The 24485-nt window shown below is 35.6% G+C and overlaps 1 protein-coding gene across 3 annotated transcripts in view; it reads right to left on the reverse strand.

Moving 5' to 3' along the window:
- Dpr1 (defective proboscis extension response 1) overlaps positions 1 to 24485 on the reverse strand; it is a 337775-nt gene that overhangs the window by 256382 nt on the left and 56908 nt on the right. For 2 of the 3 annotated variants that reach the window (XM_071780146.1, XM_071780140.1), the window contains exon 2: positions 16568 to 16734. The exons of the other annotated variant lie outside the window; for it this stretch is intronic. In XM_071780146.1, the coding sequence (XP_071636247.1) occupies positions 16568 to 16734 (167 nt within the window). The remainder of the gene's footprint in view (positions 1 to 16567; positions 16735 to 24485) is intronic. 3 annotated transcript variants of the gene reach the window in all.

Below are 24485 nucleotides of genomic sequence, written 5' to 3' on the forward strand. Positions count from 1 at the left end.
GTCTGCGACAAATGTTCACGGGATTCGTGCATGTATGAGCATGCGAATGAGATTCTCTTTAATAACATTTTGTAAATGCGCTTTTCAAATTAACACCTGTAACGTAACATCTCATTAATGATTTTAAATAAATATATAAATTATAACATAATATTATAAATTATACTAACAAGATATTAGTATAGAGACAAATACTAAAATTACATTAGGATATGTCTACATAGAAAGAACATAATATCTTTTCTACTCATATAGATATCTTACTCTCTAAATCTGAATCAGTGGCTATATTCATTGATTCAGCAGTACTATTCACTGATTCAGATTTAGAGAGTAATTTAAATTCACTTAAGCATTCGCTAATTTAAATAATGACGTAATGTCTATAACCAAATTTATTCTTCTAAAAAAATGCTCTGCAATATAGCTACATATTTTGGATATATTTTATACGCGACAATGAAGAAAGTTAACTATTAAGTACGTCATACTCTACACATAAAAGAATAATGATCTGTCCTCACCCACTACACACATACATCCGCGCGAAGGCCGTAAGATGGAATGGTTGTCATGTAACGTGTCAGAGGCCATACTGGTTTGAAAAGTATTAACGACCATCATGGTATCTGCCACGATCACATTGTAGCTCGCACAGCTCGCAGGACAGCGGAATGCGGATAGCGTTTCGTGTAGCAGCCGCAAAGTGACGACGACGAGAACGGGAGAGGGAAAGAGAGGAGGGATTATATTCATGTCGGTCACGTATCATAGTGCCTCTCAACCGTGGTGTATCGTGTACCAAGGCGCTCCGATGGAATAAAGATAAAAAAGAAGGAGAACAAATGATCGCCCCCCTCCCCCCTCCCCCGCACATTCTTGTCCGTGGCACTTGACCACCCCCCGTTACACTCTCGCAGAATGTACAATGCGTCCAGCCAGCCAGCGTGTGCCCGCGGTCAACGAATTCGAATGCAATTTACAAGCATCCATCGATAATGCTATGTGTCGCGAACGAATGGATATTGCACCGCTGGATAAATAGCTCGTACTTATTGTTTCCCGAGCCGTTTTGTACGCGTATAAAATATCGCCGTGGTCCAAGCTGGCGTTAACTCTCCATATTTCGCTGCGGTTTCGAAGTAACTTACCCGGGGGCTTGCACGCTGTGATACTCATCTTTCTTTTCTTTTTTTATATAGCTTCATAACAGCTTGTTATGGAACTTACCACGTAGTATATTTTTGTAAGTACGTGATAAGTCTACTTACAAACCTTTTATATGAAACTAAAAAGATTTAAGATACAGATATTTCATCTCCTTTTATAATTGCTGCATTGCAAAAAAGATTGTTCTTTTTAATTAAAGAAAGGCTTCAAAAATTGAATAACCGGGAAATGGGGAGCTATCTTTTAAAGGGGACAGTAAACTGAGAATTTCTAGATGTAAAATATTTCTTCGCTATTATTAGCTCTATTCGTTTCGCGAGAGTAAAAAAATGTACTAGGGAGATTTAATCTTTGGCTAGGACAAACCGGGGATTAATAGCTGGCTCGGCGACAAATAATCCGGTTGTCATGCATGCGACAGGCGAACAGCGAGTATGTGAAACTTGAAAATATTCTCTCGGGAACTCTTCCAAAATATAATATACGTCAGATGAATTTATCGATCACGCGGGCGGGATCTGTCCGGATGCGTTCGGCTGCTACAACAAAATATTATCCTTCGCTGCGGCGATTAAATTAAAGCCCGGACAAACTTGCGGATTAATGGTGGCAGATCGACTATTAATCTGGTCGTTGCGAGCGAGCAAAATAAACGCAGCTCATGGAACGCTGGAAAATATTTTGCATGCGGCTCTACTAAGAATACACTGTCAAGAACCGAATTTATGGCGCATTTTGTCGATTTATTTCGCGGTGTACGGTCGCTATGAAAGAATGATACTTTTTGCGTGCGCGGGGAAAATAGTACAAATTTAAAAGGAAACCTATATCTGTTTGATCATAAATAACTTTCATGCGATAGCTAACGTCCTGTGTTTTTCGCGACGAATCCATTATCTCTTCGTCAAAGACAGTTTCCGTGATACATTATACGCGTTGTCAGTCTTTCTCGTCCTTCCCGTGTGACGATATATAAAAATTCTCTTTTATCGGTTTCGTACGTGATTTGCTCATCGATAAATCAGTGATTATCGACGAACAATCGGACGTCGGACTGCATCGACTTCCGACATCGAGGAGCACATCGGTAGATCAGGTGGTAGCTTTTGGCATGGTCGAGCCAGTCCGGAACGGGCGATTGGACGAGCGGATTTAGCGTGTTTGCGTGGCACGCGCGGCATCAAAGCCTGGTTACAATGTTGACCTCTATCCGCTCATCCTTGGATCATCCCGTCGAAACCGCATATACCGACGTGAGGCCTGCCAATTGTATCGCGTCCTCTGTAACTGCCACCATTGTTACGTCGTTCAAATTTCGCCTTTGCCTTTCTCCGCTGTGATTTGCACGCGACCCCGATAACGTCACGCCAGCGGCCGCATGACGATTTAATCACTGCGAAGACCACCGTTTGGTTATCGGCAGTTCTCAGATAAATCATCGACAGGCTGTGTGACGCGCGTAACCGTCCATTTACGTGCGATTGTCGAATGGATCACATCGAAACCGCGGATTGTTTAGAACGATTACGCCAGATTATGGCTGATATAACAATCAATTAACGATTTGTGAATTGTTATAATTTATATATCTATCCAGAATTATATATATGAGGGGTTTTAGGCATTAATTTTAATATAATACTCTCACAGATTCGATATGACTTTCATAATTAGTTTCACAATTAGTTGAGTATTTCATAAATTTGGAAAGTATGTTATAATACTTTTATATGCATAGAGAAATTCATTATCTAACATTTTTTTGTTCATTCTACATTTCGAGCATAATTCTCATTTTATGAGGTAACAAAAATTCATTAATTAGCGTAATGTAACATGTTACATGAATGTTGAATAGAAAAATCCACATATTTTTGAGAACGAAGAATTACGAAGAGTGCATTGCATTGCCGACGGCGCGGTGCAAAATAGAAGTAGAAGAAAACTGAGAACACGACGCGAATCTTCACAAATCGTAAATTAAAGTCATGTTACGAAAGGTAAGAGGCGGATGGAGACGCATCGTAATTCATTCAATTTCTTCCTCGGCATTGCGACACTTTATTTATCGTCCTAAACGATGCCGAGTGTCGACTTTTATCCCACACTGACAAGTTAGAGAACGTGCAACACGCCTTTTAAGGACAAATTTATACAATGCTTTCGACAATTACTTCGAATAAATTACCCAGCGTGAGAAAGAAGTAAGCCTTGTAAACAGCGTTCTCACAAAATTGCCTGTTCACGTGAAAAAAGAAATTGTGACGTACTCCAAGAGAATCGTTTTGGATCGTTATCGTTAAATTGTTATCCATCTGTTATTCTTTATTTACCGATTTTTTGGTAAAAATAAAAAAAGTAACGTTAAACAAATAAAGGAATCCATCCAGGTGGAATTCGATCTGAACGTGTAAGATATATTAGGTAGTTTGGTCCTGGCTGAATTTCGACGAATACATTCGAACAAAAATTCGTTTACCCGACGTAATCATTTTGGATTGTAATAAAGTGCGAATCGTGTAAATTCACCTTAACCTTTCGCAATGTACGATGGCATTTCTGGCGCGGCCTTTATCCCACGCTTTGTTCAGTCACGCTTCGCCTCCGATTCCCTCTATCAATTTCACGGAGCCTTTCATTGGCACCGCTATTCAGACATTTCCTCTTTATCCCGCTTGCCAGAGTCACCTTTCTCGTCGACGGTCGTCCTTCAAATGCGCGCACGTCGTCTACACGTCCAACGTATTCGTCAATGACATCCCGAAGATCCGAAAGTAAGGGCAAGTACCAAGCGCGCTGATTTAACCCTTTCGTGCCTAGTGAGTTACACATAAAGTAGGTCAAACGTAATATATTTCATGTCTGGTTCTCACTTTCGTGTTTGATAATACTGAAGAATTTGGTGCATTGACATTTTTTATTTTAAGAAATCAAAATTACATATGCAGAATACATGTCTGCGCATTAGGATATTAAGAATAAGGTTATTATATATGTATGAAGTAAGTTTTCTTATTTGAACATATATAGAAAATAATGATGGATAATTAAAAGACGAAGTCAATATTCCTTTCTTTATTTAAAAGAGCGGGATAGGTCTGACCAGATAACGACTATTACTCCTGTAAAGAGGGATTCCGCTGGATCAATTGAACTGGCAATTCCACTTTAACATAGATTCGCGTACGTCGCTCGAAGCGACAAGTGTCCTACTTTAGTATGCATACTGAAAAAGTAAAGATCAAAGAGGGTTAATTTTAATTACTATGCAATAACATTATAAGTTCATAAGTATTCCCATCGCAAAACTTATAGTCTTGCACTTGTAGATGTAATCTTTCGATTAATATAACAGAGAATCACATCCAATCACCATCACCATCTTTGATCATCGAGAGTGCGAGTTAATGTTGCTCTTTCAGCACGCACACTAAATCAAGACATACGTTTGTCGCTTTGAGCGACGTGTGCGAATTTATGTCAGAGCTGAATTGCTAGTTCGATCGACCTGGCAGCATCCCTCTTCGCAGTAGTAGTAACCGATATCTGGTCAGACCCAATTCTCAACATTTCAAATAAAGAGAAAAGTATTAGCTTTTTTGTAATCGTTTAGTCATCTTTTTTATATGTCTAAATCAAAAGACTTATGTATAATAATATTCCTTACATACATATATAACAGAATTATTTTTTATTAAATATATATTGTGTATTCTGCATATATTAAACTTTGTTAAAATTGTATATAAGCATATTATAGAATGTTGTCTGAGAAGTAAAGAGAATAGGGAGAAGTTTCACTGCTCCGTTAAGAATTAATTATTAACGTAAATAACACGTAGATAATGGTATTTAACACGTTCACATTTCATCGGAACAATCGACATAATCCGATCGAAGGGAAAGATCACTTCGCGAAAGCGTTAATACTCGCCTTACGGCGAAGAGAATGGTACAAGTGCCCCGCGATCGAGTGGCACAAAATATCGCCGACATTACGTATCGGACCAAGCGGAGCATTATCGTCGGTTAAACCGCGGCCGCAATCTGCACCGTACTATAGTCTATATAAAATGTGCGCTGCCGATAACAAGGGACCACCTCTTGCCATGGACTAATGGTCTCTACAAGAAGTCCGGTCTGTAAACATACGTCAGCTGGAGTTACTCCGAGGGCGACAATTTTATTAGTTTCTGCCGTACATAAAAACGCATTGCCCCACGGTATCTGTTTTGCGGATTACCTGTGATTATTGGAGATATTATTGTTTCTCTCTCTCTCTCTCTCATTTTCTTCCACTAATTTTACTCTGTATTAATTTTAAATTACCTTGCAAAAATTAAAATAGAGAAAGAAATCAACAATTGCAAAAGAGATGAACGATAGAATAACAATCAATATTTATGATGATTTCTCGATATATATTCAATTTATTTAAAGGGATATATCAGAACGTATTGTACCTATTAGCAGAATATCACTTAAGATAATCAAATTTTATTCACTTTATTAGATATAGAGAGATTCGTTAACATCAATGCGATCGTGATTATATTGAAAGTTCCTTTTTCTCGCAATTTGCATATATATATATGATTGGGAAACATATAATTTTCTTCTTGCTCGAGCATGTAATTTCATCTCGTGTATCTAGAAATTTCTAAAGATTTCCGCGAAATTGTCGCGTGTAATGTTATGCACGATATCGGTCGCGACGACGGCTTCGATTACCACTTGCTCTTTTCATTAGGGAGCAAAAAGAGCCTCGTGCTGGAAACGATAAGAGCGAAATGCTTTGCAGCAAAATATTTGTTCTATTTTTTTATGTATATGTATATGTACATGTATGTAAAGAAGGCCACGAGTATGCGTGATCTCTTCGGACTCTCGTGCTCTTGCACGATCGTGCTTTCTGTATAATGACAGTACTTCTTTTTCTAGTAAAAGAGAGACGAATGTGCAGATTTTAACATCATTAAAAAAGTTTTTTTTATGACAAGAAACATTTATTTTTTCCGTTTAACAATAAGTTTAATAAAAGAATGAATATTACGAAGTTATTTAATACACAAAATGAATTATTTATAGCTGAATTGAGTTTCTGAGTAAAGATTTAAATGGATAACAAAGTCATGTTTCGATTTCATTGTATGCCACATGAGATGTCTTACTTTCTCTACATACAATTTCCACAAATATATCTATTTATTCTGCCAATCATAATACCAGAAATTACGTTTTTTATTTACTGCAAATAGCTGCACGAATGAAATATTTGTTGTCATGCTCTACGTCGCACAACCTTAACTGCTTATATCTTCCAATGTGAGAACGAAAAGGATTAAACTTCGCGAAATTCTGGTAAAACATTTTATATCGATTGGACAGAGAGGTTGATAAGTTGCTTTGTTGGTTGAGCGACTCGTAAGCCGTACTTTAGTCAGTATAGACATCTCCGATGTCCTGCGGGGAAAAAAAAACGGCATATCCTTTTTCCAAGAATCGCCATCGACGTGGCTGACTGACGAGCACGTGTCTCTCGATAGCCCATTCAGTGGTGAATTGATCTCTTGTTTGTTCCATATGATATATATACAAATTGCGGTATATGTACGCCCGAGGCAAGTGGAAAGATTGGCGTGTTAGTTGAGAGACGCTCTACGGATTGCCCTATACCGACAGGAATCCATGATGCGATAAACAAATCCGCGTTGTTCCATATCTCGTAAATTCGTCGAGGCGGAACCGAGGTTTACCAGCTTCAGGAAGGTAGAAGGTCGGGGCAACGTCAGATAAATTCGGCAAACAGTCCCTCGGTTCGTCGTAACTCTCGACGTCATCTCGGTACTCTCGCGCCTCATCTATCCCTGTGTCTCTATCTCGGGCAGATAATACATGCGGTTGATTAATTTTGAAATCTAATTCGGTGAGTGAATAGCTCGTCGTGCTATTCGCAACATACTTTTTCTTGCGGTAAATGTCAGTAATTTTCTTCTCGGTCATTCATCACTTTTATGTGAAAATGTCAAGTACTTCACAACAATTAAATTTAAAATTATATAACTAGCACTTGGAAACTATGTCTTATGCAATAGAGCAAAATATTAAAAATTAAAACATAATAAGGTATCATAAAATTCTCTCAAATACATCAAAGTAATCTGATTCATATATTCAAGAAAGTATTGATAATACTTAAATAAGTATTATTTAAATTTATTATTAATTATTATCATATTTTCTATCACAGAAAAAAAAGATTAGCTATTACAGCAAATCTAGTCGTAAAATGAATAATTAAAATTTTTTGCAGCAAGAGCTGTAATTTTGCAATAATAGCAAAACCTTTTGTTAAAGTTTTGCTGAACCTTTTACTTATTGTTAGTAATAATTGCAAAAAAGATTTTGCTACTATTGCTAAATTATAACTCTCATTGCAAAAAAATGTTAGTTACCCATAGGTATTTTACGACTAAATTTGCTACAATAGCTAATCCTTTTTTTCCGTGATATAATTAACTTTAATTACGTTATTTACTTCTATCTTAACTAATATGACACAACATTTAAATAAATAAATATAGCTCCTTTCTCATCCATTCTTTCGCTAATCAATAAATATATATTTCAGTTATGAAATCACAAGTGAAATTACTTCGTTTTCATGCTTGGATTTTTTAAGAGTTAGTTACATGTTCAAAGGCACTTTTAGAATGCAAAATTAAAATACAACTTTACTTTTTAGTTATACGGTCTTTATAATAGTGATGGTTTCCATTTGAGAGATTATTCAAAGCGTAATTTACAAAGGGCTTTCTGCACGACGACGTAATTAGCACTTGCGCGAAGTAAGATTTAAAAGACATCTCTTATTTTCATCGTGTAACGTTAATAATCTCTTCCTCTCCCTACCTTCCTCTCTCTCACTCTCTCTTTCTCTCTGCCTCTCTCTGCCTTCCTTTCTTTCTCTTTCTCTTTCTTCCCCTTGGTTCTTCATGTGCGCACTATGCATATTGTTAATTTGACCCACATATTACCTGCACCCGGATGCGCATACAGAAAGTAGCGGTATAGAGAGACGTGTATCAGTGGTGCGAACCCGCGTGCGCCATGTTACCTCAAGATGAATTATTCCTGCACAAGGCGACAGAATCGTATGGCTTGCAACGAACATTTTCGCCGCGGGCGGGTGCCCTTATACAGACTGCATAAGGTTTACGCATCAAACTTTAGCAAGATACTCTCTAATAAATACATAATATATGTTACTATTCACCTTCTCTCGCTATTTATAAGTTTGCATCATGAATTTTGTATATAAAAACATAATTTGAATTGAAATTTAGAAGTAAAGCTTTCGTTAGAATAAATTAAAAAATAAGAAATAAGAAATAATAAGAAATAATCTACTTCGTTATTCATCTATTTAAAGTTTAAATTTTGGAAGTAATATGAATTTTGATGTTAAATAACTCCGTAATAACACTAAATTTTTACAAATAAATATGACGTATTTATTGAATAATCTATAGTCTAATAAAATATTTCTGTATAAATATATTAATAGCTTAAAAATCCAATAACTTGCTATTTTTATTTAAAGTTTAATATTAACATGTTACAATATAAAATTTTCCATATAAAATTCTGTATAAAATTATAATTTCTTTATATTTATATTATAATTTTTCACTCAAGTTTTATGTAAGCTTTACGAAAAGAATGCTCTGTATTTATGCAATTTCTTAAATCAAGCAAGCGTGTAAAATATCGCACGATCGACAAAAGCGATACGATGACAAATTTCCGCGATTTATATATAAATATAATATAATATAATATATATATGTACAATATATATATCTCTCTGTCTGTCATATTTAAATATAATTCGCCGTTATCTCGTTCCACCCAATGCTCCTTATGTTTGGACGAGTGCATGCACCTTCGCAATGCTTATTGTAGTTGAAAAACGAAGCGATTTGTAACGTCCAATTCCCTTCAAGTAACAAGATTTATATGTACTACTAGAGAAGAGGTTTCCGAAGACATCTTGCAGAAATAAAGAATCATGACGGAGGATGTCAGAACGAAACAGATAAATATGATTCCGATTTCATCCTTGATATTGATCGCTTTTTCTGGAACGTGCCTTATTATGCATACATATGTATATAATTGATAAAATAAATCTGGATATCAGAATTATTTCTTCTTTGAATGATCGCAGCTATCCATTTATATCATTTTTAATACTCATATTTACAATAATATTCTGTTTTTCAGCGCAATTTATCATTTAATAATTCGGACACATAGCATGCCATTATTATTTGAATAATTGATGATATAATATTATTATTGTTATGTTATAATTATTGTTATAGCAGAAACAGTAATACGGCAAAACACCTGAAAACGTAAAATAAGAATCCTTAAATCACAGTCAAACTATATAGGCAATTAAAGTACTGCTGGGGTTTGGTGCAATCTTTTTACGCATATAGCTTTGCTGCGGAACGTGCATGAAATCTGCGTAATCGCCCAAAGTTGTTTTGCAATTTTATCGGATTGCCGTGTTCCACCAATCGTTATGCCATAAAAGGGATGGAAATAAATAAATAAAAGAGAGAGGGAGAGAGAGAGAGAGAGAGAGAGAGAGAAAGAGAGAGAAATGATAGGAGAGGCGTTACCGCATCGGCAACGCGAAAAGGGTACGTAGTCGGGATACGAACGGCAGTATGCGAAATGTTTGATATCGGAAAAGCAATTGTTCGGATTAAACGCAGCAGTTTTCGCGTGGTCCCTTTTTCATATCGAGATTTAATTTATTCTCTAACCATAACCCGCACGTGATCGAATCGCGATTATCGCCGTCTGATCGGGAATTTCGAATTAATTTCATCGATCCACCCCTAAGGGATCAATTTCAAATTGCATGCTATTAGTACCGTCAATGCTTTAAGGAGGGCATGTCATAGCTGTATTGGCTAGACAGGGGAAGTTTCGCGTGCAATTATTATTAGATAACTAAATCAAAGGACGCGGGTATAGCTTTTATTCTATATAATTCTATATAAATTTTTCTGTTAACTATCAATTCATCGACGTAAATAATAAATATAGCCGCAAGAAGCTCTTATAATTGGCAGGAATGCACTGTTTAATATATCGTGTTTTTTAATCTTTAGAATGCTCTTATACGCACTGATAAATTTTAGATTTATTATAGAGATTATTAATTTTTTACAGATTTAATTTATTAAAATATTTAAACAACTTTTGTAATTTAAAATATTATCTATATGTTATTTTGTTAACTGTTTTCTCATCGTTTCAGTTTATTTGCTCGATAAAAGATAAAGAATGAAATATCGATAGATCAAAATAATGAAAATAATCATGGTGATATCATTAATTTCATTGCGCACTTTCTCCCATCGCAATGCGTATGACAATGCACATTTGCTTCTTGCATGTTTGCGCGACGATACATGTAACAATCGCATTGCGCTCGTTATACTCTACAAAATTAGTTTGTTCAGTAACAGCCCAGCAGGGAGGTTTAAATGGATCCGCCGAGTATACCAACGCTATTAAATAGAAACACAATAAGATTATTGCGATTTTAATGTGCTTAAACGTAACGTGACAGAATTCGAAATAAAACTGATCGATACTCGCGTGTCGTTAATATTGTAATCTTTTATATTTAAATTGATGCGATAGCTTTTATAAATCGGATCTTTTGCCTTTTAGCAGAGCAAATATTTTATTTTGAGGCAACATGGATTTTAGAAGCAACAGTGTTGAACATATTTCTGTTTAAAAATTTTCTTTATTTTTCTAACGTATTTTTTAACGTATTTTTTTAACAATATCTCTTTTCTTTGATTTCACTATTTTAAACTTATTTGTTTTTTGAAACAACTAGGATACAAATATTTTTAATCTATTATCTATTTAAAAAATGTAAAAATGTGAATATTTTGGGAAATTGCCTAACGATGAAAAATACAAAAGATTGATTAGTGTTCATATTTCATTGCATAATAGTTCAATCATTTATGCACTGTACTACTTTATTTTTCTAACGTATTTTTTAACGTATTTTTTAACGTATTTTTTAACGTATTTTAACAATATCTCTTTTCTTCAATTTCACTATTCCAAACTTATTTGTTTTTTGAAACAACTAGGATACAAATATTTTTAATCTATTATCTATTTAAAAAATGTATAATTGTGAATATTTTGGTGAAATTGCCTAACGATGAAGAATACAAAAGATTGATTAGTGTTCATATATTTCATTGCATATAGTTCAATCGTTTATGCACTGTACTACTTATTAGTTAGTGATCCTCGATACAGTTTTGATACATTTTAGAAGACTAGCGTTATCATTTCATTACCGACAAAAATAGTTTGGGACACTTTCGATACTCCACGTATCGAGCTTACTAACGAAGCCGCGAAATGACCAGGATCATCGTGTGATCCAAAGTAACGAAATTTCCGAGCGGGGAAAATTTAGCGCCCTTAATGGACTATCAAAAACGTATTAGATCCTCGTTTGCAAGAACGTAAGAGGAGATAAGGCTATCGGTATCGTGTTCGCTTTCAGAAATTTCCTGATTTCGACAGAGATCCATTGGATGCGGCAGTGTCGCTTTGCTATTCAAACAAAGCCGCGTAACAGCGCTGATCGCTCACATCGGAATCCAGTCTTCCCTTCTTGTTCGCAAGATCGCGCGTAAATCTTCGGCAGGATTGGGGCTAGAAAACAGGGATAAACGACACTTCCGCTCCTTGGCGCGATACTTATTCAAGCTGGGAGAAGAGCCTCAGACTTATCTTCGATCGAATTACCGAGCCGCGCTTTTTTTCGCCGTTCCAGATATAGTGATGTCTTGCCGAAATAACTTCATCGTACGGAATTCCGAAGCAGAATCCGACAGATTCATTCGAATTCATCTTCCCTCGAATAAATCGATTCGGGTAAAAGGGTCTTTTACACGATTGGATTATATAATATAAATTCCGAAGACTTTTAGAGACTTTCTCTCTCTTGAGAAGAAATAAAGAGATTAACATGAAAGTTCTCCAACTGAAACAATTCTCGAGTAAATACTTGATTCACATGAACATCAGGATATCACTATCGGAAAATATTTTTACAGCAGATTATAAAGTGAACAAGATTGAGAGGAATTTGTTGGAGATTGTTTTGAGCTCAAGCCAACAAAAGTTCTTGGTAAATAAATATTTGTTTCATAAGTTTTGATTGGAGATTAGCGAAATTCAGTTTTAAAATAGATATTTATTTTAGCTTAACTTTCTTGTAACTAAAAGTATATATATCTACAGATACGATTAAAAACGCTATATACGATGAAGAACATGTTGACTTTTCCTTTTGGAACATTGTTCCGAGTCAACAGACACGTTATGTAATGCCACGCACGGGATTAGCAATGCAAATGTTGCGTTCCCATTTTACGGTTGGGCACCTCGTATAAACCGTATATAGTGGTATCAAGTTGCTCTTGGTGCGTGTGGAAACATAGTTAATATCTCGATTTCGAGTTGTATTGAAACACAGACGTAATGTGTCAACCTAAATACCACTCGCAAACTTTCGAAATGCACCGGAAACGTCAGTAGAGCCGGGTGAGAACGATTACAACTTCGATTATAACACCGGAGACATTGTGGTGCTCTTACTTCATGTATTATCTCGCCATACATCAATACAACTAAATTACAATCACATCCGTTTACAGTTTAAAAAATGTGAATCACATTTACAAAAGTGAAAATAATAAACGAGATATAATTAGGTTCAAAGTAATTTTTATATGCTGTAGATTTTATAATCTTTGTGCGGATCAGCTAATAATTAAAACAGAAGATTAAAAGTAGAGGAGAATCATGCGCGTGTAATGAGTATTTTTTCTTCTTTGCGTTTTAACGTAGCTTCTTCAACTTTAGCTGTTTAAAATTTTCCTTGAGCGTTTAATTTTGATATCATAATGAAAAAAAATCCTTAAACATTTAACCTTAATGTAATGATATTTCTGTTTAAATAACGTTAAACATTTTTAACGTGTTGATTTTCTAATAAACAGTCGGTTCTTTTGTGTCCTTTTTGTAAGATATGATAGCGTGTTTAATAAATATTTTAAGTATGTGTGTCAAATGTGTATTATATAAACAACACATTTTAATGTTGAAAAAGGAAAACTGCAATGCGAGTTTATAGCCTAGCCCTAGGATATGTTGTAAACAGTTTTGCTAAGTCGGGAAAAAGACCAACGCAAATGTCTCGGTTAGCTTCGTCAACTCTAAACATTTGCCTCGCGATAACTCCATACACGCTGCCAACTTTCTGCAAGTCAAACCGTTGACTTTCTCAAGCTCAATGCGCGAACCGTGGCGCTGTTTTAATTTTATTCCTCAACCTCCTTTACGGAGAAGTTTTGCGTCGTACAAATTATACATTCGTAAGATCTATTTTGGACTAGTAGGAAAATGGATAACAGAATTTACATTTATGCATTATTTTTAGAAGATATTGTATATTAAACACATCTCTATTCTATATAATAAAAATTTTCTTCTTTTGATATATTTTATTACATGGCGAAAAACTTTAATCTTTATTTTTTATTTTATTTTCAATTATTGATTCTTATATCATAAAAAAAAATGATTATTGCAAGTTTCCTGATAGTTCACATTTAAAGTAATTATCCGTTGGCGCAATTGTACGCACCAAGATGACATGATAAGAGATCCAGTCGCAAAAAGCAAATTGCAATTTTCGCGTATAATTTATTATAATCCAACCGCCATTACGAGAAGAGCATTTGAATGTCTTTTTGCGTTGCGTGGAGAGGACAAAACCCTTCCTTGTTTGCCTTTCCTTTCAAATTGGTTCGAATCAACATCGAGGAACCGCGCGAATTTTCATAGTTGATTTCTGTTAGATCCGTAATCCGTACACAATTGTTTCTCTCTAGTAAGAGAGGAACGCCGTGTGTCTGGTAATAAAACGAAAAGCCCGCGCGAGCAGCAAATTATTTGTCTGATGCTTTGCGCTCGTAGAGTAGCAGTCTCTCTCTCGAAAAAGCAGCAGCTGTGATTTCGACGCATAATACTTCTCGGTGCACCAGTGCAGCGAAATGTAATAATTCCATTCCCGTATCTCTCATAATGGTTCATATAGTGCTTTTGTTTAGAAAAATAGTACCTCTTCGGCTGAAGCATCGTTAGATCGAGAAGAATTCTTAATTAATATATTTTCGCAGCGATTTATATTGAACAGCGACATAAATGGAAAATGTACGTATTACATTTTAACAACCTCGGTGCAATTCTGTGCGTGACTCGCGCGAAGCTCATCGCTGCTCGATCGCAGTTAGCTATAGTAATTATCGAAATGAAAATACGGTCATGGCGTTTGCAAGTTATCGGTGATGCGTGATCGAACATCCCTCGTCTCCGCCTCTCTTTCCGGAAATAACTGGAACTCACGTTATTGACCGGGAAATAATTGCATCGTTAACGAGTAATCAGACCAGCTGCTCCTTCCCATGATTAAGTAAGATATTTTGCAACAGTTCAGCAATAAAAGAGAAAGAGTATCCTCGAATCAAAGCGAAGTTCTAGGAGAGATACAATAATTACATGATTGCGATCGTTATGATGAGTCATGATCAGTTGATTAGTGTTTTTTTTATTTTAAGCTCGTGATATTTAATGCAATAAATGCAATATTCCTCGAAACTTTAGGAAACTTTGCGCGCATAGCCATTATTGGTATTTATCGAATTATGCAATATCGAGTCTTGTTATGCAGGTAATGTCGATATATTCCCAGACGTGTATACCTATATATATGCTCAGCGAACTAGACATTGGCTGAAACTTCACGAAATATCAAATCTTCGCATGTTGCGGCAACTCCTGCTTTCGGTAACTAGAAGATTGAGCGATTTGATTAAATATTAAATCTTGATAAGGTGCATAGGAGAATTAGAGTAGGGAGGGGCCTTTTTTGAGTTATAGTCTCCAATTATATTCTGCATTGATTTATTAATTTTTATTATTAAAGCCGATTCTCTCTCAATGTTTCTACCTGTTTTAATCGCTTTCCTCCCCCAAAAGCCCTCTCCTAGCTTCCGAGATTTTTAGATGTCTTGATTTTTTTCTTTAAGTGACTTAAATAGCTCCTTTTATCCTATGCTAAAATTCATACGATCGATATATACTGCACAATGTACTCTATTAGTTTGCTATTTTAGAATAAACCACATACCGTATTTCTTTTACTAAAAGTTTATAAATTCAACCGTTGTTGTATACACGCGAGTAATTCAACGGTATAATAGACTCGCTTAATAGACCACGAGCGCAAGCACAAAGATAATATTCGATAAAGCGCACGACAAATTTTTCAATTTTAATTAAGTGTCAATCAAATCCGCAGTCTCAGTCAAAAATCCGAAAAGATAATAATCGCCCTTTATCCGCCTTTGAGCCGGTTTAACTCTTCAAACAGGCGTCATGCATATTCTATCAACGACCTAACCAGAAACCGCAGGCCAGCCTTGCGGTAATGTTAACCCAGCAGGTAGCTCTACTCGGATCTATATAGCCTTGACATGGAGGTATGCCCGAGATTGAGGATTTTGAAAAACGATGAAGCAACCGTAACCGCAACAGCAACCTCCGCTCTACCTTTGATGCGACCAGAATATTGCAAAGTTCTTTTTTCCCCTAATATCTATGCTCCATTTGAGAAACGCGATCTAGAAAGTAAACTCTCGAGATCAAATAAGTTTTTTTAATTTTGCACATCTCCACATATCCCAGATATTCCACATCTCAATAAATATTTGTACCCCTAGTGAACTCAATAAGCGTAGCAATTTAACTCTCAAAATAGAGAAATATCTTTTTTACATGAGAATTATAATGAAAAATCTTAATCTATCCAATAAAGTGATTAATACTGGGTTTGACATTTACTGCTCTGACACGGAATAGTTAATAATGTCGCTTGGTTCCTTTCACGTCACAATAATTAATTTGTAGCAATTTGTAGCATTCACCACAAATCACGTTGAGTTATACGAGCGTTTTGAAATTAAATATATATTAATTTACTTGAAAAATCTGTAAGCAAATTCTAGCAAGTGGAGCTGATATTTTTTTATGTGAACGTTTATGGTCTTCGGTTTATATTATATTTGAGTTATAAGTTGAAGATTATATGCGCGAACAAAGCTTTCGTCATAATGCTGTCGGACGCGGATTTGTTAGCGTAATTAGCGAGTTGCCTCAAGAAGGGGAGGGGGTCGCAAAATGCTGGAATTATGTTGTCACTCACCTCCTTGTCGCCCAGCTGATGAACTCTGCAGTGAAGAAAGGCGGTCTGACCGACTGCGGTAGTGACATTCCGTGGGACATTCGTTTCGAAAGCCGGCACGCCGCTGACGTTGCGACTCCCCTGAACAAGACTACTGCTCAAAACTCTCTGATCGCGAGTGAACGTACCTGCGTGACACATAACACAGAAATGTCAGCGTCAAAAATTAGCATGTCCACAACTGAATCGTGAAACTCGTTAAGCGGTTTTAAGCTGAATAAAGCTTTAAACATTTTGCTAGGAATTGCGATTAAACGGGAAATAATTGCGCAACTTCTCGTATATTCATATTCTTATTTCTAATGTTTTGGACACTGAAATAATAAGAATCATTTTTGCTTTCAGATCAGAAGCTATTTGCGACAAAAGAGATGCAGCTTGGTGAGTTACGATAATTTATAAAATTAAAGATACATATTCTTGCTACGCAATTTAATTATGAATGTGGTGACCCAATAACTTGCTTTTACGTAGAATATATATAACATTTTGTTTCTGTAAATTAAAGCACTAAAGTTTAATTAGAGCGCTACAGTTTTTAGCTAAATGCATTCTCAGACTACGACCATGTTGTAGTACTTATCTTATACGTTGCGTTATTGTGTGACATATAAAGTAAATTTATAAATTTCACAATTCAGAGTATATTTAATCAAACGCGAATTATATCACTCTTATACAAATCTCCATCGAAATTATTAAATATGCGAGCCATATCGTATAATGTAGCGGAAATAATGTACTTTCATAGTACACCTTGTGTGTAATTGTGTATCGAGCAGAACATAAGTTAAACAATGTTCCTAAGTATTTGCAGCAGTGTTAATATATATTTAGGAACCACTTCTAAATGTCACTTCTTTTGTCATGCCAATTCTTTTTACATACAAAATGCCACTTTTTACATTCAAAAAATGCCAATTCTTTTTACATACAAAATCGTAACGGTTCTCATAGGTACATACTATGAAACTTGTCTTTGTTATTATTGAAACGACTTTATAAGAGGACTTTATCTTATTGTCAGAATCGCGGCAGATGCATATCAGACAATGCATTATAACATATGCATGCATTGTAACGCATGCATTGTAACGTTAGTGTTGACGTTATCGAGGCAAATGGTATAGGTTTCGACGGATGCCGCCAGCGTCTACTTATAGTTATCGATTGTTAGCGGCTGAACTAGATAAGCTCGCAAGTTTGTATTTGATCTGCAGCTAAGACATAGATCATAGATTAATCTGCAGCATGCGGATAGAGGAGGGCTGGAATGGGCGAGCTTGCATGATCTAGCCCTTTATCCGTTAGGTTGTTTTGCGCATGGATCCGTTCAGACAGAGTATGTTTTGCGAACGTAACGTTACGTCGTGTTTGCGCACACCGACGATGGTCATTTCGCCGATATTAGCGTTAGATTGCTCGCTAATTACCGTCGATATTCACAGTGGCCATAATGGCAATGTCGGAAGTTCCGCGAAGATATCCATTTAACCCTTAAGTGCGCAGCTTTGCATATATGCAAAGCGACTTTTCGATACTTCATGTAATCTTCCTTATGAAGTTTGAACTGAAAACGCGCGACTTTACACATCTGAAGGGTCTTCTCTGGCTCTTCTTTCTCTTTTGAATGAGGAAGGCCCAAAAGGTCATTATTTACTTAACAAATACTCAAAATGTTACGAAAAATTGTGCATTTAAGAGTTTAGTAATTATCTTTTTGTTGCTTTTATAATACTCGTTACATCATAATCACGCGAGAACGTGCTTTAATATTATATTAATATTTTTTAATAAATTTTGTGAAAGAGAAATTTTCTTTGATTTTGATTTTTTTTTATATCGTAATAAAGTTTCAAATTTATATTGCAATTCAAATATATGTATATACAGAATATGACAGCAAACATATGTATTTTTGAAACTGATAACCCACTTTTATTTGCTTTAAAAAAACTGTTTTAGATGAAATATTTAATAAAAAATTAAGCTGCAGCAATGCTACCGCATCGCTACGTTAACACGAACATAACATAATGAAAATATGAAGATTCTGAAGTTTGAAGTATCTCTGGGAATATTAAAAGTTATATTATACTTTTTATGTGCTTTTGGCTGTATAAATGGGTATATATGCAGAAGCCAAAAAATATATTCAGAAATTGCATAATATTTCGTTTCTTTTTACGGGACTATGTGAACTTCAGCAGTTAACCCATGCTAGCTGAACATTTGAATAAGATTTGAATTTTGTGCGTAAAGTTGTTGAAACAAGTCGATTTTTCTGTCGATTTGAATTCTTATATTATTCCTTAGAATAATTTTAATAATGCTTAAAATAAAGTTCTAAATTATAGCACTTCAATGTAGTAGAGAAAAGTAGTCACAATTGTAATAGAGAAATCATATAAACTAATTTTTTTTCTTATGAACATAATGTTAATCAATCTCTCGTTTAAGTAAGAAAACAATTTATTTATATTACACGTTTTATTCCTCATATTAAAATTTAGAGGACATTTTTATATTAGGATGCAGTTTGAAAAATATGGATATTTTCTTTTAAACAAGGTTAATATCGAATTAGTAAGCGTACAAACGGGAAACACATTAATCTTATTACGAGGATTTATGTAAAAGAGGAAAAATAAGAATTGCATCAAACGCTATATGTATATTTGCAAGCTACATTCGTATAATGCAAGCTGTAGTTTATTTATGAAGAACTGTCTAGGCCGGGATATGAATGCTGAGGCTTTTGACCTCGTTGGATATTAGTACTCTTTACATAAGTGGTTCCAGGCAACATTTGTATTCCAAGAATTCATATGTAGCAGCGGAGAAAAGCTTCTTCTCAGTTAAACAGTTAGGACAATGTAAAGAGGACTCAGATTTACCTATATTTTGTATCCGTAGACGATTAATTGTAATACAGTCATAATTATTCGGAATTACCTTTATTTTAATATTTGAGGATATAAATTATACTTCTAAAATTATTATATTTAGTGCATTATTTGAAAATGACATAATGAGACAAGTAAATAATTGCTATTGAATTCATGATAAAACAATAAGTCACAATATTTTTTATTGTTACCTTTTATAATCAGTACTCAAAATTTTCTTAATTTTAAAATGTAAATTTTTTCGGAGGATTTATAGTGCATTTCATCTACAGTACATTTTTTAAATCATTTATTCAGGACATAATAAGAAATTTTGATTTGATCAATTTTTAATATTCAATCACAGATACCATTTAAATTTAGATAGTATGTTCTCATACATACATTTATATTTTATATAATGGAAAAAAATCAGAAGCGTCGATATATCAGTTGTGACACATTATTATTTTTTTTCCTTTCCTCCTATGTTATTAACGACAAATGAATCAATTTGCTTCGACGTCCCGATCCATTTAATAACAGAGAGAGCATAGGCAATCGATAGGTACGAGTAACGGTCCAGTGCTCGCGAAGATGCGCATGCAAGCGTCAGCGTGATTTCTCTTTAGGTGGTGCCAGCGTAATTCGTATCAAGTTAACACGAATTGTATTTCATCAAAAACCGATTGACTGTCGTTTGCGCTTTCGCAGTGCGATAACAAAAGCATCGTACTTTGAGACCCACGTATCGGAACGGTTCGCGAACGAAACATCGATACGGGCGTGTTACTATTCAGTCGTAATCGAATGCGAAAGGTCACGAGCAGGAAGCAGTTCCGGAAGTAGATCGATAGGAAACGAGAATTTTCCATAACGGGGAAAATTCTCATTCCCCATTCCCGTTTGTGTAAACGTTGCAAGACTGAAAGATTATTATTGAAAGCCAAGTGATATTGCTCATGTTACTGAGAAAGACAATGATATTATCCAAGATGTCAAATAACGGAATGCGCTCCGATAATGGACAATATTCAAAATATCGATATTACATTATCGGAGATCGATCTTTACAATTGCATCGGCTAAATGCATCATATATATATATGTTCGATATGTCACGAACTTTATAAAACTTTGTTCATTTCGTTTCAACTACAAATAAATTTCTGAGGATTCCGTCATTATTACTTGTAAGTGATAATGCAACGATAGAATAACTCTTATTAATATTACAGGAAATTTTTACAAATTCTGCGATTCTGTCGCTCGTTGTATATCTTGATTAAGCCGGTGCAGTTGACGGTAAAGCGCAACGTTTTGTACCGAAATAATTTGTCATCGTCGCGACGAGCGTTTCCATATTCCGCGACCGAGTTTTACAAGGGTGCCACGGTGATTCGCGTTGATCAATAACGGGGGAATAATAAATAACGGACGGGCCTGTCGATAAAACATCGGGACCAAAAATCGTCGCGCACGGATACCGGGCACTATGCGAATGTTGTAGTACGCGATGCGATGCCTCGCTCGCAAAGTTATGACCTACGACCCGTGAAGCGGATGCACGGTAGTACTGCCCGCGTACGTGTAGGTGCACCTGGCGTGTCCTGCGGTTACAACGTTGTAACTCCCGCTCGTTGTGCGAGAACAACGTGCCGGAACAAAGAACCGAGGGTTTTTGTCTCGTTTCGTATAGTGCCGTTCAAAGAGGATTAGATGAAGAAGCTGGTGCATGTATAGCGATTCTGCAGCTTACGACGTGACAATGTATAGCAGCTGCCATCGGAGCAGTAAATTGCGATACACATCCATGTAAAGTGATTCATGACAATAATTAAAAATCGTTCAAGTGTACTCTTATCTTCCTTTATGTAGTCTTGTAATTTTAACATCATCACGTTTTATTTGAAGAATTAATTGCGAATGGAATTATATCAATCAGTCAGATGACACTTTATAAAGCCTAATCGAAGCCACTATATGTGTATTAGTTTAGGTATACCATTTATTGGAAAAGTAGCTTATGCTTATAGTTGCACTTTACTGACGCAGAGTCCAATATTGGCTGTGGTAATAAACTATATATATTGCAATATATTTGAGGGATTAATTATGTGATGTTATTATATTTCGTATTGCGTGATCTAAATTGCAATATCTAAATTACAACCAGACCTACCGAGTTTGGCCAACAATATCTAGGTTTTTTTCGGTCGGGTTGAATTCAACGTGCTACGAATAGTGAAAATATGTAGTTTTTGTTCCCGAAAAGAGTAATTTGGGCCACTGTAAGGGTTACATTCCACTGGGTGAGGCGGTGTGTTGTTCGACCGGACTTTTGTCGCAAAAATTGACTCGTTCGGACGAGCTATATACTCCGGGGATTACGCTTCGAAAGCGCCGAAGCGAGGCGTTCGATGTACGTGACATATGGCGGGTTGAAAGGATCGCGGCTACAGTTACCAGCAACGGCTTGCTAAAATCTCGGTGAATCGATGATTTGATGGATGCGCGATCGCGAACGTTCCACAAACATTTTGTTTGCCAGGTACTATAATTTGGTAATTACGCTGCTATTTGGCACTTATTGTTAGATATATTTATTAGGATATATCAGGATATTTTTTGATTGTGGGGGATTCGCCTACAGAAACCAATGCGTAATTTTATACATATATATACCTGTATTTTATTCCATCACCCTTCAATTTTCAGCTCTTCTTTTTTTAGAGAAATAATTATACAGTAACTTGTATGTATTTTTTTGAACAAGAAGTTTACACTTAATACAAATTTAACTCAATATTTAATTATCGAAATATCTAATGTTAAAAATTAAGAATTTGTCATAAATAAACACGTTCCGTTAAATTGTCATAACAAGAAAATCGACTACAAGTTTTTTAAAAAATATCAAAATTCTGAAAGACGAGAACATCCAATATTTGTGACTTGGAAACAGAAAATGAGAAACGTTGTGGATTTAAGGTATTCGTTCGCGTCGCGAAAGAATACTGATTATTCTCTCTAACCTGGAACATTCTGCATAATCGACCCTAGTTACATAACTGTGGGATCAACTTTCAGAAACTTCCTTTTAATTCAACAATTAGTTTCAATCTGAATTAACGCTCGGCGCTTCGTATGGTCACGGGAAAGTTTTAATCCGGAACTGACCCGGCTCGGAAAACGTCGGCAGAATGTATTTTCGTTGAAATCATAAATTTTCAGCGCACGTTCGAAATCGGCCGCCTACCTCCGTAAAGCATGACGAGTCCGAAACTGCCAATTCGATCTTTAACCGCGATGACGTTGGCCGAAACGACCCGCCGACGTATGTTCGGGCGTGGACGAGGCCAACCCGGTTTCGTTGGAATACGTGGCCGCAGCAGGAAATTCGAAGGTTGCCGGGAAATTTGTGAGACACGTGGGAAGACGCATAAATCAGGCTCCGCTGATTTCAGAGCAGGGTTGCGAGGGATTTATCCGAGTGATCGAGCGCAGTTCAATCTCGGAAGTCGAGAACGACTTTAACGCTTAAGTGCAGCGGTGTTTGTGAGAAAAAATTTAAAAATTTACTTTTTTTTAATTCCACGATTCTCTACATCGTGATTTTTTTTAAATAAAATTCCCGGCATGGCATTATACGATATTTGCTTTCGAATTATTTTCTTTTTATTATGATATCACATAAGTTCATATGCTCTGCATATTTCGCATTTCGTTATTTTATGGTTCTTGCATATAACATACACACGTACAACCTTCTATGTTTTTTTTTAGATTATTCTTGCAATTTATCTTGCAATGTAATAATTAACCCGTTACTGTTATATGCATATTTTTATAATATGACGTTACCGATTAACTACGATTTATTTCATTAGCTCACATCATTATGTCACTGGTACCAAAATGATATCGTATAAAATTACAGCACGAAATTTTGTGGCGAAATTTCTGAAGTAAATGGGTATATAAATATCGCGGATTCGAAGAATACACCTCATCGTATCGCAGATAGTAAAACGAGAATCGGTTATAATTGCATTGAGAGGAATAATTGTGTGAGAGTTAATCGGATTTCCATTACGCTACGCGCAATTCGAGAATCGTCGACGGGCCAATACGAGCGAAAAGAGAGGCGGACAAATCAAGCTTCGATTTGTCCGGATTTTCACCGGCAATATCACTGGCACGAAAGTGTTTATTAGAGCTTTGGGGGATGTTGTCACGTCGATATTTGTAAATTTGATTGAAGTACCTGGTAAAATAGCAAAACGGTTCTTGCGCGGAAAGTGCAGTTACGTGTACCAGACTCCGAATGTGATCGATACGAAAGTAGCATGTATCTTCGTGTTGGAATACCTTTATCGAACATTTAAATTTCTTTCTGTACGTTTTTCCTGATACTCTTTGTTTCAAGCACAACAGATTAAATGTATCAGATATTGTCAATATTTGAATTCTCTTTCCATAATTATCTTTCTTTTCCTAAATTAATGTTTATATAAATTAAATAAATCCATTTTTCTTAGAAGGTTGCATTTTGATAGATACCATTATAAAAAAATATTATATGTATTTTCTTTACATTATAATGTAATATAATACAAATTTATTCATAACAATTTAACAAAAACTACACAATATCTATTTAAAAAATCTGTTTGAAAAAGAGATTATGGAATTTTCTGACACGTGAAAATTTTTGATTCTTCGCGTTATATCGATCTTGAATCCTCGTTCACGATTAAACTTGCGAGATAAAATGACCGATACGATGAAGTATGTACATCCAACGTCATATCGAAGGAATTCGAAGGAATCGGATCGCGATACCACAAGAATAATCCGCCATAAAATATCTAACGTGATGCGGCGAGATCGGCTTTAAGTGGAAGGGCGGCCCGATTTTGACCACGTTGACCTAAATTGCAAGATTTGTCTCTGACAGCTTGGGTAACGAGACTAAAGGTTGCGCCGCA

The sequence above is a fragment of the Temnothorax longispinosus genome, chromosome 6 (assembly GCF_030848805.1).
Source record: "Temnothorax longispinosus isolate EJ_2023e chromosome 6, Tlon_JGU_v1, whole genome shotgun sequence".
Lineage (NCBI taxonomy): Eukaryota > Metazoa > Arthropoda > Insecta > Hymenoptera > Formicidae > Temnothorax > Temnothorax longispinosus.